Source organism: Schistocerca cancellata, chromosome 4, assembly GCF_023864275.1.
Source record: "Schistocerca cancellata isolate TAMUIC-IGC-003103 chromosome 4, iqSchCanc2.1, whole genome shotgun sequence".
Lineage (NCBI taxonomy): Eukaryota > Metazoa > Arthropoda > Insecta > Orthoptera > Acrididae > Schistocerca > Schistocerca cancellata.
The window spans coordinates 870,138,222-870,152,902 of record NC_064629.1 but is presented as its reverse complement, the minus strand read 5'-3'; the positions used below and the strand labels follow the sequence as shown (position 1 = coordinate 870,152,902).

Here is a 14,681-nt window from a genome sequence, read left to right as displayed (position 1 = left end):
TCATGATGCTTGTGAAAGCAGTAAACCATAATCAAGTATTGAAATGCGACAAGATGTTGTAGTTATCTCCTTTCATTACTATCCAGTACTTTGAGTCATCTAAGTACTCTTTAACTGTTCAATATGCATTACTTCCGGAGAATGTTTAAGCTGACTTTTTAAACAAATTTGTTTTAGTAATCTTTTTCACTTTCTTTTGGCAATTTATCATTTAAATTTATCACCTGATACAAAATAATGTTTTGAGTTTTTTGTTTGTTTTTCATGGGTAAATGTAACTCCAAACTGGCTCTTGTTCCATGGTTATGTACAGAATTATTAGCGCACTATTTATTAATATTTGAACCACAGATTGGTATATGTACTCATCTGGTGCAGTAAAGACATCTAATTTTTTAAACATCTCTCTACAATGAGCCCAACTACTACTTCCGAATATTATTCTTATTCCCCTATGTACAGTTTTAAAAAAAGTGTCCATGTTTTGTTCCTTCGATCCACAGCAAAGACTCTCATAGGTAAGAACTGTGTGAATCTAGACATAGTTTGTCACCACAAAACATTGGCTGTTACATACTGATGCTAACACCTTAAGAGCTGCTGATGACATTCTTTTGACCAGTATCTTTTATGTTAAATCCATGTCAGCTGACAATCAATGTTCATCCCTAAACAATTCGTGTTTGCCACAAAATCTATAGATTTGTCATCTGTGCTTAAAGTGACAGAGCTGCTTCCTTTCTTTATGCTAAAGTGCCTACGCTTAGTTTTCCTTATTTTCAATGTTAATTTATTACATACTGCCAAACTGCAAAAATCCTTGAGGGTCTCATTTGCTTTCCCTAATAAGAGTTCTGATGTTTTACCAGTGACTATGAATTTGCTGTCGTCGGCAAAGAGAACTTTTTCTCCATGTCTTACACTGTCTGGAAAGTCATGGATATACATTCCGACACAGTAAACGACGCACCACTAAGGAATTACCCGAATGTGACAGAAATCGTTAGCTGTGGTGTTCATGTACAGACAAACAAATGATCACAATTTCAGAAAAATTGGATAATTTACTCAAGAAAAAGAGTTTCACGAATTGAGCAAGTCAGTAAGGCTTTGCTCCATCTCTGGCCCTTCAGCAAGCAGTTATTTGGCTTGTCATTGATTGATACAGATGTCCTCCTGATGGATATCGTGCCAAAGTCTATCCGATTGGGACGTTCGATTGTCAGAATTCCGAGCTGAATGTAGTGTCCTGCCCATAATGCTCGAAACTTTCTCAACTGGGCAGAGATCCGATACATCCGGTGACCTTGCTGGCGAAGGTATGGTTAGCCAAACACGAAGACAAGCAGTAGAATCTCTCGCCGTGTGTGAGCAGGCATTATCTTGCTGAAATGTAAGCCCAGTATGATTTGCCATGAAGGGCAACAAAATGCGGCGTAGAATATCGTCGACTTATTGTTGTGTTGCGAGGGTGCAGCAGATTACAACCAAAGGGGTCTTGCTGAGCACCTCAGACCGTCACTCCTAGTTGTGAGGCTGTACAGCGGGCAACAGCCAGGACGGTATCCCACCGCTGTGGGGGAGTATCCAGAGAGTTCTTCGGGCTGAAATCTCATTGACTGGATTAGAATTGTCTTTAGTCATGGATTCCGCTTCGTACTGAGCCGTGATGACCAGCGAAGACAAACGTGCGTCCCAATCGGGTAATTCGTTTGTGGTGCGTCGTGTATTTTTTTTTTTGTCTCAAGAGTGTATATTAAGAACAGGACTGACACTTTACAGTACCCTGAGGAACACTCAAGTTTATTTATTTCTTGTCTGATAATTGTTTTACAAAACTTTTATCGGCATCAGACGTGTGAACAGTCCCCGCCTTTTGCGTCCTGCTTTCCAAGTAAGACTGAAACCACACATTCGCTATTGCTCTTATACCTAGCGCTTCATGCTTGCTCAGTATACTTTTATGGTCGACGGAGTCAAAAGCCTCAGACAAGTCAAAAAATGCCTGTAACACAATCATCTCTATCAAGAGCCTCAAATACCACTTTTGTGAACTCTGTAAAAACCGATACTGTACGTTTTCCACTTCTGAAACTAAACTGTGCTTCGTTAAGGAGGCTTTATTTATTCAAGTAACTTATCATTCTATATTTCATCATCGCTTCAATTATTTTTCTGAATGAAGACCACAGTGAATGTGGCTTGTAGTTTTCAGTGCTTTCTGCTATACTTTCCTTTAGTAAGTGCACCACTCGTACACTCTTTAGGAACTCTGGGAAAACGTCTTATCTAAAGAATTGATTTATAATGTTTGTTTGGTAAATTTGTGGTATGATCTTACGGGACCAAACTGCTTAGGTCATCGGTACATAAGCTTACACACTACTTAATCTAATTTAAACTTACGCTATGTACAACACACACACCCATGTCCGAGGGAGGACTCGAACCACCGACGGGGGGAGCCGCGCGGACCATGACAAGGCGCAATGTTTGTTAATGCGGCTTGTATGCTTTCTATGCACGCCTGGAGAACAAAGACAGGAACTTCATCTGTGCCTGCTGACTTCTTATTTTGTAATTGTTATAGTGTTTTTCTGGCTTCAATCATTATTGTGCTAGCTGTGTAAATCATTGTGAGCCCTACATACGTTCTAGGAAGATATGGTTGTAGCTTCTCCGAACTAATAGAGAAATAACCATTTACAAATCCTAAGTGCAGAGTACTTTCTACTATCCCATCCCCATCTTTGATTTGCATGTTATTATGCTTGTGTCTACCTTTTCCTATTTCTTGTTCTACAACATCCCACACCACTTTGCTTTTATTTTATGCATTATTCGTTTGTCACCGAATGATTTTTTTGCCGCAAGCAGTACCCTCATGTACATTTTCCATACCTGTGATAGTACTCAAAAATTGTGGGCTAGTGCAGCGCATTTGCAAAGAACTGAGAAATGTAAGTATATGTGAGGAGTTTCTAATATCCGCAGTTATCCACCTATTTCCCTTATCTGCTGCAGTAGAAATGGCTACTTTTGGAAATGTCGCCTAAAAAATAAATTTAATGAGGATACACTTGAGTCCAAACAAGGCCCCCGGAGTAGACAACATTCCATTGGAACTACTGACGGCCTTGGGAGAGCCAGTCCTGACAAAACTCTACCATCTGCTGAGCAAGATGTATGAAACAGGCGAAATACTCTCAGACGTCAAGAGGAATATAATAATTCCAATCCCAAAGAAAGCAGGTGTTGACAGATGTGAAAATTACCGAACAATCAGTTTAATAAGCCACAGCTGCAAAACACTAACGCGCATTCTTTACAGACGAATGGAAAAACTAGTAGAAGCCGACCTCGGGGAACATCAGTTTGGATTCCGTAGAAATACTGGAACACGTGAGGCAATACTGACCTTACGACTTATCTTAGAAGAAAGATTAAAGAAAGGCAAACCTACGTTTCTAGCATTTGTAGACTTAGAGAAAGCTTTTGACGATGTTGATGGGAATACTCTCTTTCAAATCCTAAAGGTGGCAGGGGTAAAATACAGGGAGCGAAAGGCTATTTACAATTTGTACAGAAACCAGATGGCAGTTATAAGAGTCGAGGGACATGAAAGGGAAGCAGTCGTTGGGAAGGGAGTAAGACAGGGTTGTAGCCTCTCCCCGATGTAATTCAATCTGTATATTGAGCAAGCAGTAAAGAAACAAAAGAAAAATTCGGAGTAGGTATTAAAATCCATGGAGAAGAAATAAAAACTTTGAGATTCGCCGATGACATTGTAATTCTGTCAAAGACAGCAAAGGACTTTGAAGAGCAGTTGAACGGAATGGATGGTGTCTTGAAGGGAGGATATAAGATGAACATCAACAAAAGCAAAACGAGGATAATGGAATGTAGTCGAATTAAGTCGGGTGGTGTTGAGGGTATTAGATTAGGAAATGAGACATTTAAAGTAGTAAAGGAGTTTTGCTATTTGGGGAGCAAAATAACTGATGATGGTCGAAGTAGAGAGGATATAAAATGTAGACTGGCAATGGCAAGGAAAGCGTTTCGGAAGAAAAGAAATTTGTTAACATCGAGTATAGAGTTAAGTGTCAGAAGTCATTTCTGAAAGTATTTGTATGGAGTGTAGCCATGTATGGAAGTGAAACATGGACGGTAAATAGTTTGGACAAGAAGAGAATAGAATCTTTCAAAATGTAGTGGTACAGAAGAATGCTGAAGATTAGATGGGTAGATCACATAACTAATGAGGAAGTATTGAATAGGATTGGGGAGAAGAGAAGTTTGTGGCACAACTTGACCAGAAGAAGGGATCGGTTGGTAGGACATGTTCTGAGGCATCAAGGGATCACCAATTTAGTATTGGAGGGCAGTGTGGAGGGTAAAAATCGTAGGGGGAGACCAAGAGATGAATACACTAAGCAGATTCAGAAGGATGTAGGTTGCAGTAGGTACTGGAGATGAAGAAGCTTGCACAGGATAGAGTAGCATGGAGAGCTGCATCAAACCAGTCTCACGACTGAAGACCACAACAACAACACTGTTTGTAGTCTCTTGGATCGTCAGAGCTGTCAGTCCAGCAACAGTGGCACGAATATTCACCCGTACACATTTCGCAGCCTGTAGTTCACCCCCGTCATCTATAGCCCGCGGTCCACGACAGCGGCCTCTGCGCCAGTGTTGCATTGCTCCATTTTGCCACGCACATTGTACTTGAACCACACCGGCAACGCGAACAGTTTACACCCTTAGCCGTTTCGGAAATGCTTCCACCCTTAGTCCGAAAGCCAATGACCATGCCCCTTTTGAACTTCAGGTAAATCGCTCCGTTTTCACATTATGACAATGATTGCACTGTTTTCCGAGTCCACCCGTCACACTTTATAATTTGCGGGCCGCGCTGAGTGGCAATGTCACGGATTGCGCGGCCCCTCCCGCCGGAGGTTCGAGTCCTCCCTCGGGCATGGGTGTGTATGCTGTTCTTAGCATAGCTTAGTTTAAGCAGTGTGTTAAGTCTAAGGACCGATGACCTCAGCAGTTTGGTCCCTTCAGAATTCACAAACACATTTATTTTTATTTTTTATAATTTGCGGCTCTCGGGTCGGTCAGCTAGTCTATCTAGTCTTGTGGTCGCCAGGTGTCCGACTTCCCTGTACGGTGTGTGAGGCTGCAAACGTCAGTCATTTGATGAAAATGACTGCAGTCATTCAGACGACTAGAAGATGGAGAAATCCACAGGTCAGCGATGAGCGGCGCATGTTTGTAGGGCTTTTTAATTGTTCTGACTTCCTTCTTCTGTAAGTTTTGTCACGCTACTATCCTAATTACTCTCTCCACTTGATTTGCTACTCTCTTGCTGCCACACTCTCTCCGTATGCAAAAAAATGGTTCAAATGGCTCTGAGCACTATGGGACTTAACATCTGAGGTCATCAGTCCCCTAGAACTTAGAACTACTTAAACCTAACTAACCTAAGGATATCACACACATCCATACCCGAGGCAGGATTCGAACCTGCGACCGTAGCGGTCGCGCGGTTCCAGACTGAAGCGCCTAGAACCGCTCGGCCACACCGGCCGGCTCTCTCCGTTTGCGTTTCGATTTATAAATGGTTATCCTACCATTTTAACCTCAGTCTACTTAAGTTTGTCCAACATCGTTTAATGTCACGTCAAAATATTTTGGATAACTTTTTTAAGGGGAAAACCTTTATGCTTTGAAAATTCACTCTATCATTTGCCTGAATTACACTGTGGATAGTTCTTTATTTTTACTCGCATAGTGTATATTATTTCCGAATAGCCCAATGAAGTCGTTTTTTTCGAGCCTTATGATGTGAATGTCGTGTGGCTAGGGCCTCCCGTCGGGTAGACCGTTCGCCGGGTGCAAGTCTTTCAATTTGACGCCACTTCGGCGAGTTGCGCGTCGATGGGGATGAAGTGATGATGATTAGGACAACACAACACCCAGTCCCTGAGCCGGGAATCGAACCCGGGCCCTTAGGATTGACATTCTGTCGCGCTGACGACTCAGCTACCGGGGGCGGACGAGCCTTATGATACAATGTCCATTCTCGTCTTAGATTTGCTCAATTTTTATTTGTCTATCTCGTGAGTGTATCGTAATCGCCAACTTCTTTATTACCTGCTGTCACACTTCTGCTTGATCTACACACGAATTGATGAGGTATCGTCTCTGCTAATTCTTAGCGTTGACGTAAGAGTTTTGCTGTTAAGTTGTCGATAATGTGTTGTTCTCTACATTGTAATGATTTATTTGCCTGGAATATTTGGTACAGTACTCCTACGTCGTGTCTCCTGTTACTGACATATTGATTTTATCAACCACTAATATATTATCTTCGCGGGAGCTTGGATGGGAGGTTTATTTTCGTGAACTGTGTGATATGGACCATTGAAAGAAAGCAATACCTCTGTCTGGAATGACTGAAATAAGTTTTTCCTGCAACCACTTAAAGTAATTCGTATTGTTCCTCTCATCAGCTTCCTATAACTGAACTGTTAGGCCTCCCTCTGCTCCTCCACTTCACAGAAGTTAATAACATCGTGTAAGGATTTTCTTCTCTGGGAGCGTGTCGCTTGTTGCTGTTTCTTTGGAGATGACTTCATTCCCATTACTTACCGAAAAATACAATAAGACATCCTACAGTGGACGTGAACAGTAGCTACGCGATTCAAATACAGACTATATCTACTGAAAAATCCTACTTTTTCTTATTAATTGAGGAGAGCCCCGGTAGATAATAGAAGCAGCTTTTTTATTAGCTTGAAAAAACTGGTGGTTACAATAGCGACAACAAGAAATTTACCTCCGCCTCTTCGGCGATTCTAGTTAAATACAGTTCTGAGGTGTAGGCTCTAGCTAGCTCCCGGAGGCCGGAACAAAAATGGGGAAAGCTAGCACCCGAAGAACTGTTGCCTATTAAACTTCTTGGCGTAACTCACTCCTTTCCACTGAAGCGTATATGACGGGGCCAACGAGACATATAGGGCCTGCAACGAACTTGTGACGTCACAATAGTCTGCTTGTCCGCACACTTCGTAAACGGTCGTCTCACTGCAGCGCCCACAGGAAATCAATATTTCACGGAAAAGGTGCCCAACAAATGTCTTAATTTTGTCGTGTGATAACGAGAACTTCCAAGCATTTAAACAGGCAGTCAAGTTTACTAAATTCGTCTTCAATAGTTACTCAGGACTCGACTGCCTGTCTTTCTCGTGGGCTTCGGTTTGTGCTGGAGTGCAAGCAGTCGGTGCATGACTCAGTCAGCTCTAGCCGACGGAAACTGTACGCAGTATGTTTTTTTTTCATTATTGTTATTTCATCCCCCACACTACAGACGGGCTAAAGGTGGGCTGTCTGCGGTACAATAGTCCGCTCTTCAGCCAAGAGCATTCATAAAGGTATAATAAATATGATAGAAAAATTTAAATATGAGAACTGTTTACATTTTAAATTAAAAAGATTAATGACGGACATATAAAAGTACAAAAAATATACACAATTTAAAAAAAATACAGTTGCCCCAGCAGCTGGAGCACTGTACTTCCACTTAGCATCGGAAGGACCTGCAATGTGTGAGAAGTATTATGGGAGGAAAGAGTATGTTCCACAGAGGTGGAGGGCTGTGTGTAAGCAGGCAAGGTCTGTTAGGTGGAGAAACTGTCGAGATGATAGGTAGGAGGTCAAGCAGATAGTGGGGAGGAGTTCCTTGCGGGGCGGGGGAGTGGCTATGTACGTAAAAAACAATATTCCATTTAAGTTCAGTGACGTATCACAGATTTTTGAATGTTGTGCAGGGACAGTTAATTTAGTGAAACTAAACTTCTAATTGTTGTTGCTTATAGGTCCTCTAACTCTGACTTCAGAGCATTTCTGCTCAAGCTAGAGAGGGTTCTTGATTCAATTTGTAGGAAGTACCAGAACTTAGTTATATGTGGTGACTTCAATATAAACTGTGTATATGATGGTGCAAGCAAAAGGATGTTGGTGGATATTCTAAATTCATATGATCTGATGAAGTCTGTGTTTTTTCCAACAAGCGTGCAGGGGAACAGTGGCACAGCTATAGACAATATTTTTATTCATTCTTCATTACTAGATGGGCATTCTGTTACTAAAAGGGTGAACGGCTTTTCAGACCATGATGCACAAATTTTGATACTAAAAGGCTTTTGTACTCAAATAAATGTCACATATAATTACAAACTATGTAGGAAAGTTAATTAAACAGCAATAGAGAGTTTTTTAAACCTTGTCAAGGAACAAGAGTGGCAGGATGTTTAGAGTGCCGATAACATAGAAGATAAATATAATGCTTTCTCAACATATTTCTCATGCTCTTTGAGAGTTGCTTACCCCTAGAACGTTCTATAGGGGTTACTAGCAGTAATAGGCAACAACCTGGGTGGCTGACTAGTGGGATAAGGATATCATGCAGAACAAAGTGGGAATTATATCAGAATATTAGAAGTAGTCACAATCAAACTACAGTAGCCCATTACAAACAGTATTGTAAGGTGCTTAAAAATGTTATTAGGAAAGCAAAGAGTATGTGGTATGCAAATAGAATAGCTGATTCACAAGAAAAAAATTAATACCATATGGTCAGTTGTGAAGGAAGTGTCTGGTCAGCAGCACAAGGTCGACGATATAAAGTCAGATCGTAGTAAAAATATTTCTGCCACCGATAAATCAGATATATGTACAGTATTTAACAATCATTTTCTGAACATTGCTGGTGAATTAAATAGAAATTTAGTTTCTGCAAGGAATCATATAACTTTCTTGGTAAATGCCTTTCGTGATTGATGTCTAAAATACTCCTATGTGATACAGACAAGAGGGAGATTGAGTCAATAATTAAATCACTGAAGACTAAGGACTCACCTGGTTATGATAGAGTGCCTAGCAGAATATTGAAGTACTGTGCTGCACATGTTAGCCATGTATTTAGCCAATTTGTAATTTTTCCTTTAGGAATGGTCAGTTTCCTGAACGATTAAAGTACTCAGTAGTAAAGCCGTTTTATAAAAAGGGAGAAAGGGATAATGTATATAATTTTACACCTATTTCTATGCCATCTGTGTTTGCTAAAGTTACTTAAAAAGGCTGTGTGTATAAGTATAATTGATCATTTTATATCACACGATTTGCTATCAAATTTACAGTTCGGCTTTAAAAGTGGTTTAACAACTGAAAATGCTATATTCTCTTTTCTCTGTGAGGTACTGGATGGGTTAAACAAAAGGCTTCGAACGCTAGGCATATTTTTTGATTTAACTAAAGCATTTGATTGTGTTGATCCAGAAGTTGACCATTGCAGAATACGGGGAGTAGCTCACAATTGGTTTACCTCTTACTTTAGCAACAGACAGCAAAAGGTCATTATTCACAATGTTGAGAATGGCAGTGATGTGGGGTCTGAGTGGGGTACGGTCAAGTGGGGGGTGCCTCAGGGATCAGTGTTGGGGTCACTCCTGTTCCTTATTTATATAAATGATATGTCCTCTAGTATTACAGATAACTCTAAAATGTTTCTGTTTGTTGATGACTCTGGCTTGGTGGTAAAGGATGTTGTGTGCAACATTGGCTCGGTTTCAAACAGTGCAGTTCATGACGTAAGTTCATGGCTTGTAAAAAATAAACTAATGCTAACTCACGTAAGATTCAGTTTTTACAGTTTGTAACGAACAATTCAACAAAACCTGACTTTTAATTTCACAGAATGGGCATATTATTAGTGAAACTGAACAGCTCAAATATGTAGGTGTTCAGAGACATAGTACACTGTCGTGGAAAGCCCACGTCAGGATCTTGTTCAAAGACTTAATGCTGCCATTTTTACTGTTCGAACGGTATCTGAAGTGAGTGATCTTTGGACACGAAAATTAGTCTACTTTGCTTATTTTCATTCGCTTATATCGTATGGTATTATATTTTTGGGTAACTCTTTCCATTCTAAAAGGATATTTTTGGCTCAGAAACAGGTGGTTCGGGCAATAAGTGGTGTAAGTTCACGAAACTCTTATCGACCCCTATTCACGAGTCTGGTTATTTTGACTTTGGCCTCTCAATATATAGATTTCTTACTGACATTTCTTGTTAACAATATTAGCTTATTCCCAAGAATAAGCAGCTTTCACTCAGTTAATACTCGGCAGAAATAAATCTGCATTTGAATTGGACTTCCTTAACTCTTGTGCAGAAAGGTGTGCAGTATACTGCTGCGTCCATTTTCCATAAGCTACCACTCGAATTCAAAAATCTTAGCAATTATCCCCGCGCTTTCAAATCGAAACTGAAGAGTTTCATCATGGGTCACTCCTTCTATTCTGTCGAGGAGTTCCTTGAAAACTTAAGCTGATTCTTGTTGTATTATTGATTTCTTTTACTTAAACTTATGGATTGACTTTTTTCGGGGTCATAAACATTTTATTTTTATCTCTTATTTCTTTTATGTTGTAATTTCATGTACTGACGCATTCCATGACCTTAGAGATTTGCTCCTTAATTTGGTCCTACGAAACTTGACGTGTAAATAAACTAAAAATAAGAAGAATGTGAGGTGGAGTAATGGAGTGTGGAGAGGATAGTGGTACAAGAAGAAGGGGATAGGGCTGGGTGAAGAGGGATAGGTGGGGAATGGTTAAAGTTGGTAGGATGGAGAAATATCGGGGTGGATCTCACTGACTGTGAGAGAGAGTTGGTTGAAGTTGCGCTGAGACAGGATATGGAGTGTGTGTAGATGTATGGACAGAAGGCTGCGTTTATGAAGGCGCGGCAGCGTACCCGGGTGTTGATGATCAGAGACGAGACAATGGCGGTATTGGAATCTAGTCTACGGATAGTATAAGAAATGCGGACATGTTCGATGTGGGTAATTAGGGGTGGGAATTTGATAACACGGTAGAGAATCCATGTGGGGCAAGGTACTGTCCCTGGTAGTCCCTGGGTTGGCTTCAGTAGTCTCTCTTGAGGCAGTGACACGCTGCGCCTAATCACTCGTGAAGGGATGGATGCGTGGGTTTGCGGAGAGCCAGCAACGTCTTGCTGATATCTGGCGAGGCACACGTTGGTTCTTAGCTCTCGGTGCACCTCCTGGAGGACTGGGCTTAAACTTCATATTCCCGCATGGCTGCTATGGAGCGTGCAACCATCGCCTACTTTGATTCGCGCATCGTAAATTTCGTGAGGGTTGCGACTGGAGCACTTAGCGCTAACTGGACAGGCAACTCGCACAGTTAGTTGCAGCATTTGTTGGCGGCAACGCTATTTCAGACTGGAAATACGTTGTACTTGAATTTATTCACGTTGAATGGAATTGGTTCAGGTCAGTGAGTGTATTATAAACCCCAGAAATAATTTTTGTTGCTTCAGTCAGTTTTTACTAACATTTATTAGCACGACCTGTTTCGGCAGCATGCTACCATCATCAGGTGCGGTACAGTTACATGTACATTAATCTCAGGTGTGCCGACTATCATTAGTTGGCTGTGCCAGTGAGGTTACGTACCGAAATTTGATCATTATTGCTGTAAATTTATTTGTCTGGCACCGAGACCGCAATAATACCCACAACACCATCATTTAAGACTCTCACATTCAGATGTTTGCATTCCACATCTGAATGCGAACGTGTTAAATAATGGTGATGTGACTATTACTGTGGTCTGTGTGCCAGACAAATTTCCATCAAAAATGTTTAAATTCCGGTACATAACGCCACTGGCACACCCAGCAAATAATTGTCATCACATTATAGATTAATGTACATTTAACTGTACCGCACCTGATGATGGCAGCATGCTGCTGAAATGCGTCGTCCTAATACATATTGTCAAAAGTGACTGAAATAGTAAAAAATAATTATTTCATAAAAATATATTACAGATTAGTAAACAATATGTTTGGAACTGAGAAATTTACCCATATTGCCCACGTTGTTTATTTCAGTTCCTCTTTCCATGTAGTTAAAAAAATGGTTCAAATGGTTCCGAGCACTATGGGACTGAACTTCTGAGGTCATCAGTCCCCTAGAACTTAGAACTACTTAAACCTAACTAACCTAAGGACATCAGACACATCCATGCCCGAGGCAGGATTCGAACCTGCGACCGTAGCGGCCTAGCGGTTCCAGACTGTAGCGCCTAGAACAGCACGGCCACTCCGGCCGGCTCCACGCATTTAAAATAAGATACAACATGTATGGCAATGGACCAAATGGGTCAAATGGCTCTGGGCACTATGGGACTCAACTGCTGAAGTCATTAGTCCCCTAGAACTTAGCACTAGTTAAACCTAACGAACCTAAGGACATCACAAACATCCATGCCCGAGGCAGGATTCGAACCTGCGACCGTAGCGCTCTTGCGGTTCCAGACTGCAGCGCCTTTAACCGCACGGCCACTTCGGCCGGCCGGCAATGGACCCTCTCCCTGAACCTTCCTTCTTCCCCCTCCACCCTGTGCTGACAGTCATATAAGTATTTATCACCCAATATGCAAACGTGATCCATCTTTTTGAATTATGGGTGTGACGGAAATGAAATGTTGTTACTTGGCGAAAGCGTCGACGCACGTTAGACCGTGTAGAGGTACTCACTGGAGTGGGCGGCCCGTCGTTGGGGGTGCCATCCGGGTTGTCGGGTTGCGGCGTGGGCGGCGGCTGCGGCGACGCGAAGGCGTGGGTGTGTGCGTGACGCTGGGAGTGCTGCTGCGGTGAAGCCAGCGAATGCACCAGGCTGGCCACGTCCTGGCGAGCCGACACCGCGCGGCACTGCCCAGACACGCCCTCGTACCGCCGCGACTGCTCCTCCGCCTGCAAAACACAGCGTGCCAGCTCGCGCGTCTCAGACTTCATCATCTGTGTACTGGACAAGTAGGCTGTTCTGATGACGATCGTGCGATTTTGGGCGCTGGACGTCATCTTTAACGCCCACACCAAGACATTATAAATATTGTTAAATCATCATCACCATCATCATCATCATCATTTAAGACTGATTATGCCTTTCAGCGTTCAGTCTGGAGCATAGCCCCCCTTATACAGTTCCTCCATGGTCCCCTATTCAATGCTAATATTGGTGCCTCTTCTGATGTTAAACCTATTACTTCAAAATTATTCTTAACCGAATCCAGGTGCCTTCTCCTCGGTCTGCCCCGACTCCTCCTACCCTCTACTGCTGAATCCATGAGTCTCTTGGGTAACCTTGCTTCTCCCATGCGTGTAACATGACCCCTCCATCTAAGCCTGTTCGCCCTGACTGCTACATCTATAGAGTTCATTCCCAGTTTTTCTTTGATTTCCTCATTGTGGACACACTCCTGCCATTGTTCCCATCTACTAGTACCTGCAATCATCCTAGCTACTTTCATATCCGTAACCTCAACCTTGTTGATAAGGTAACCTGAATCCACCCAGCTTTCGCTCCCATACAACAAAGTTGGTCGAAAGATCGAACGGTGCACAGATAACTTAGTCTTGGTACTGACTTCCTTCTTGCAGAAGAGAGTAGATCTTCCACAAAAATAAATGTTAAGATTTTTCTGTAAAATGCACATTTTGTATCCCCGCCCTCACCCCTCGCTACCACTGATATTGCGAGACTAGCTGAAACACAGTAAAGTAGAGCCTCTTCACTTTGTCTGTTACCAGTCGCAGATTAAATGGTTGTTAACTTTTTTTTCATTTTGCAAGTTACTTTCTGCTAAAAAATACCCAGTAAACTTAAAAATAAGTTCGCAGGTTTGTTTTCCGAATTATTATTTTCATTCAGATAGAAATTTATGTTTCACTGACTCCTTTGTCATAGTTTTGTAGAGGATTTTGTATTTTACAGACAGTTAGAGATTTAAAATTTTATAGTGCTATGTGCTGCAAGAATTTCGACAACACTAATAAATAAACACTTACTGGAAAACTGACCATACTAATTTTAAACTACTATGTTAACTTAGTACAATACTCATTTCAGTATATCTAATGTTCAATAATTTGCAAGTTATTTTAATCTAAAGATTTTATAGTTTGTACAAAACCGTAACAATGAGGTATATTTAAATTACTCACGAAAATGGAGCATTTCAAAAGATTTGGGAATTACTAAAATTTAAAAGACAATGTGTGTTAATTATTTTGTATTATTTAACTAATACTAGCATAAACTGTATGAAATAAATGTAATCATATAATTTTTAAATCATTTGTATAAATCTGCTCCAGTTTAGACTATTTCATACGTCCAAAAATTTCCGAGAATGGTTTTATTCCTGTTGAATAAGCATTGTCAGCTTAACAACAATGATGGCAGCTTGAACTAACAAGTATAAGCAACAGGTGTGTATTCAACCAGTCAGGTTTGTTCGAGCGATGTTAAGTAGTGGACTTGAGACCTTAGTGTGTTAACGTTACTCTGTCACAAATCGTAATAGACAAACACCTCTAAATCAAGTGTTCAACCATTCTACAGAATGTTTTGAAGAAGTGAAAAGTATGTTCAATCTCTATCCTGAATATCTTGAGTCTCCAGCGAAAACAAGGACGCTTTAACGCCTGCTGCGACCTGATTGAACTGCAACTCGTGCACAATTATTTTCTGAAAAATATCATCAAGGATGAAGAGACTTGGTGTTATCAAAACGAACCTA

At 41.2% G+C, this 14,681-nt stretch overlaps 1 protein-coding gene across 1 annotated transcript in view; it reads right to left on the bottom strand.

The window, feature by feature from the left end:
• The window catches only part of LOC126184482 (uncharacterized), a 1,022,231-nt gene that overhangs the window by 570,720 nt on the left and 436,830 nt on the right, over window positions 1-14,681 (bottom strand). The window contains exon 6 of the mRNA XM_049926873.1: window positions 12,637-12,852. Coding sequence (XP_049782830.1) covers window positions 12,637-12,852 — 216 coding nt within the window. The remainder of the gene's footprint in view (window positions 1-12,636; window positions 12,853-14,681) is intronic.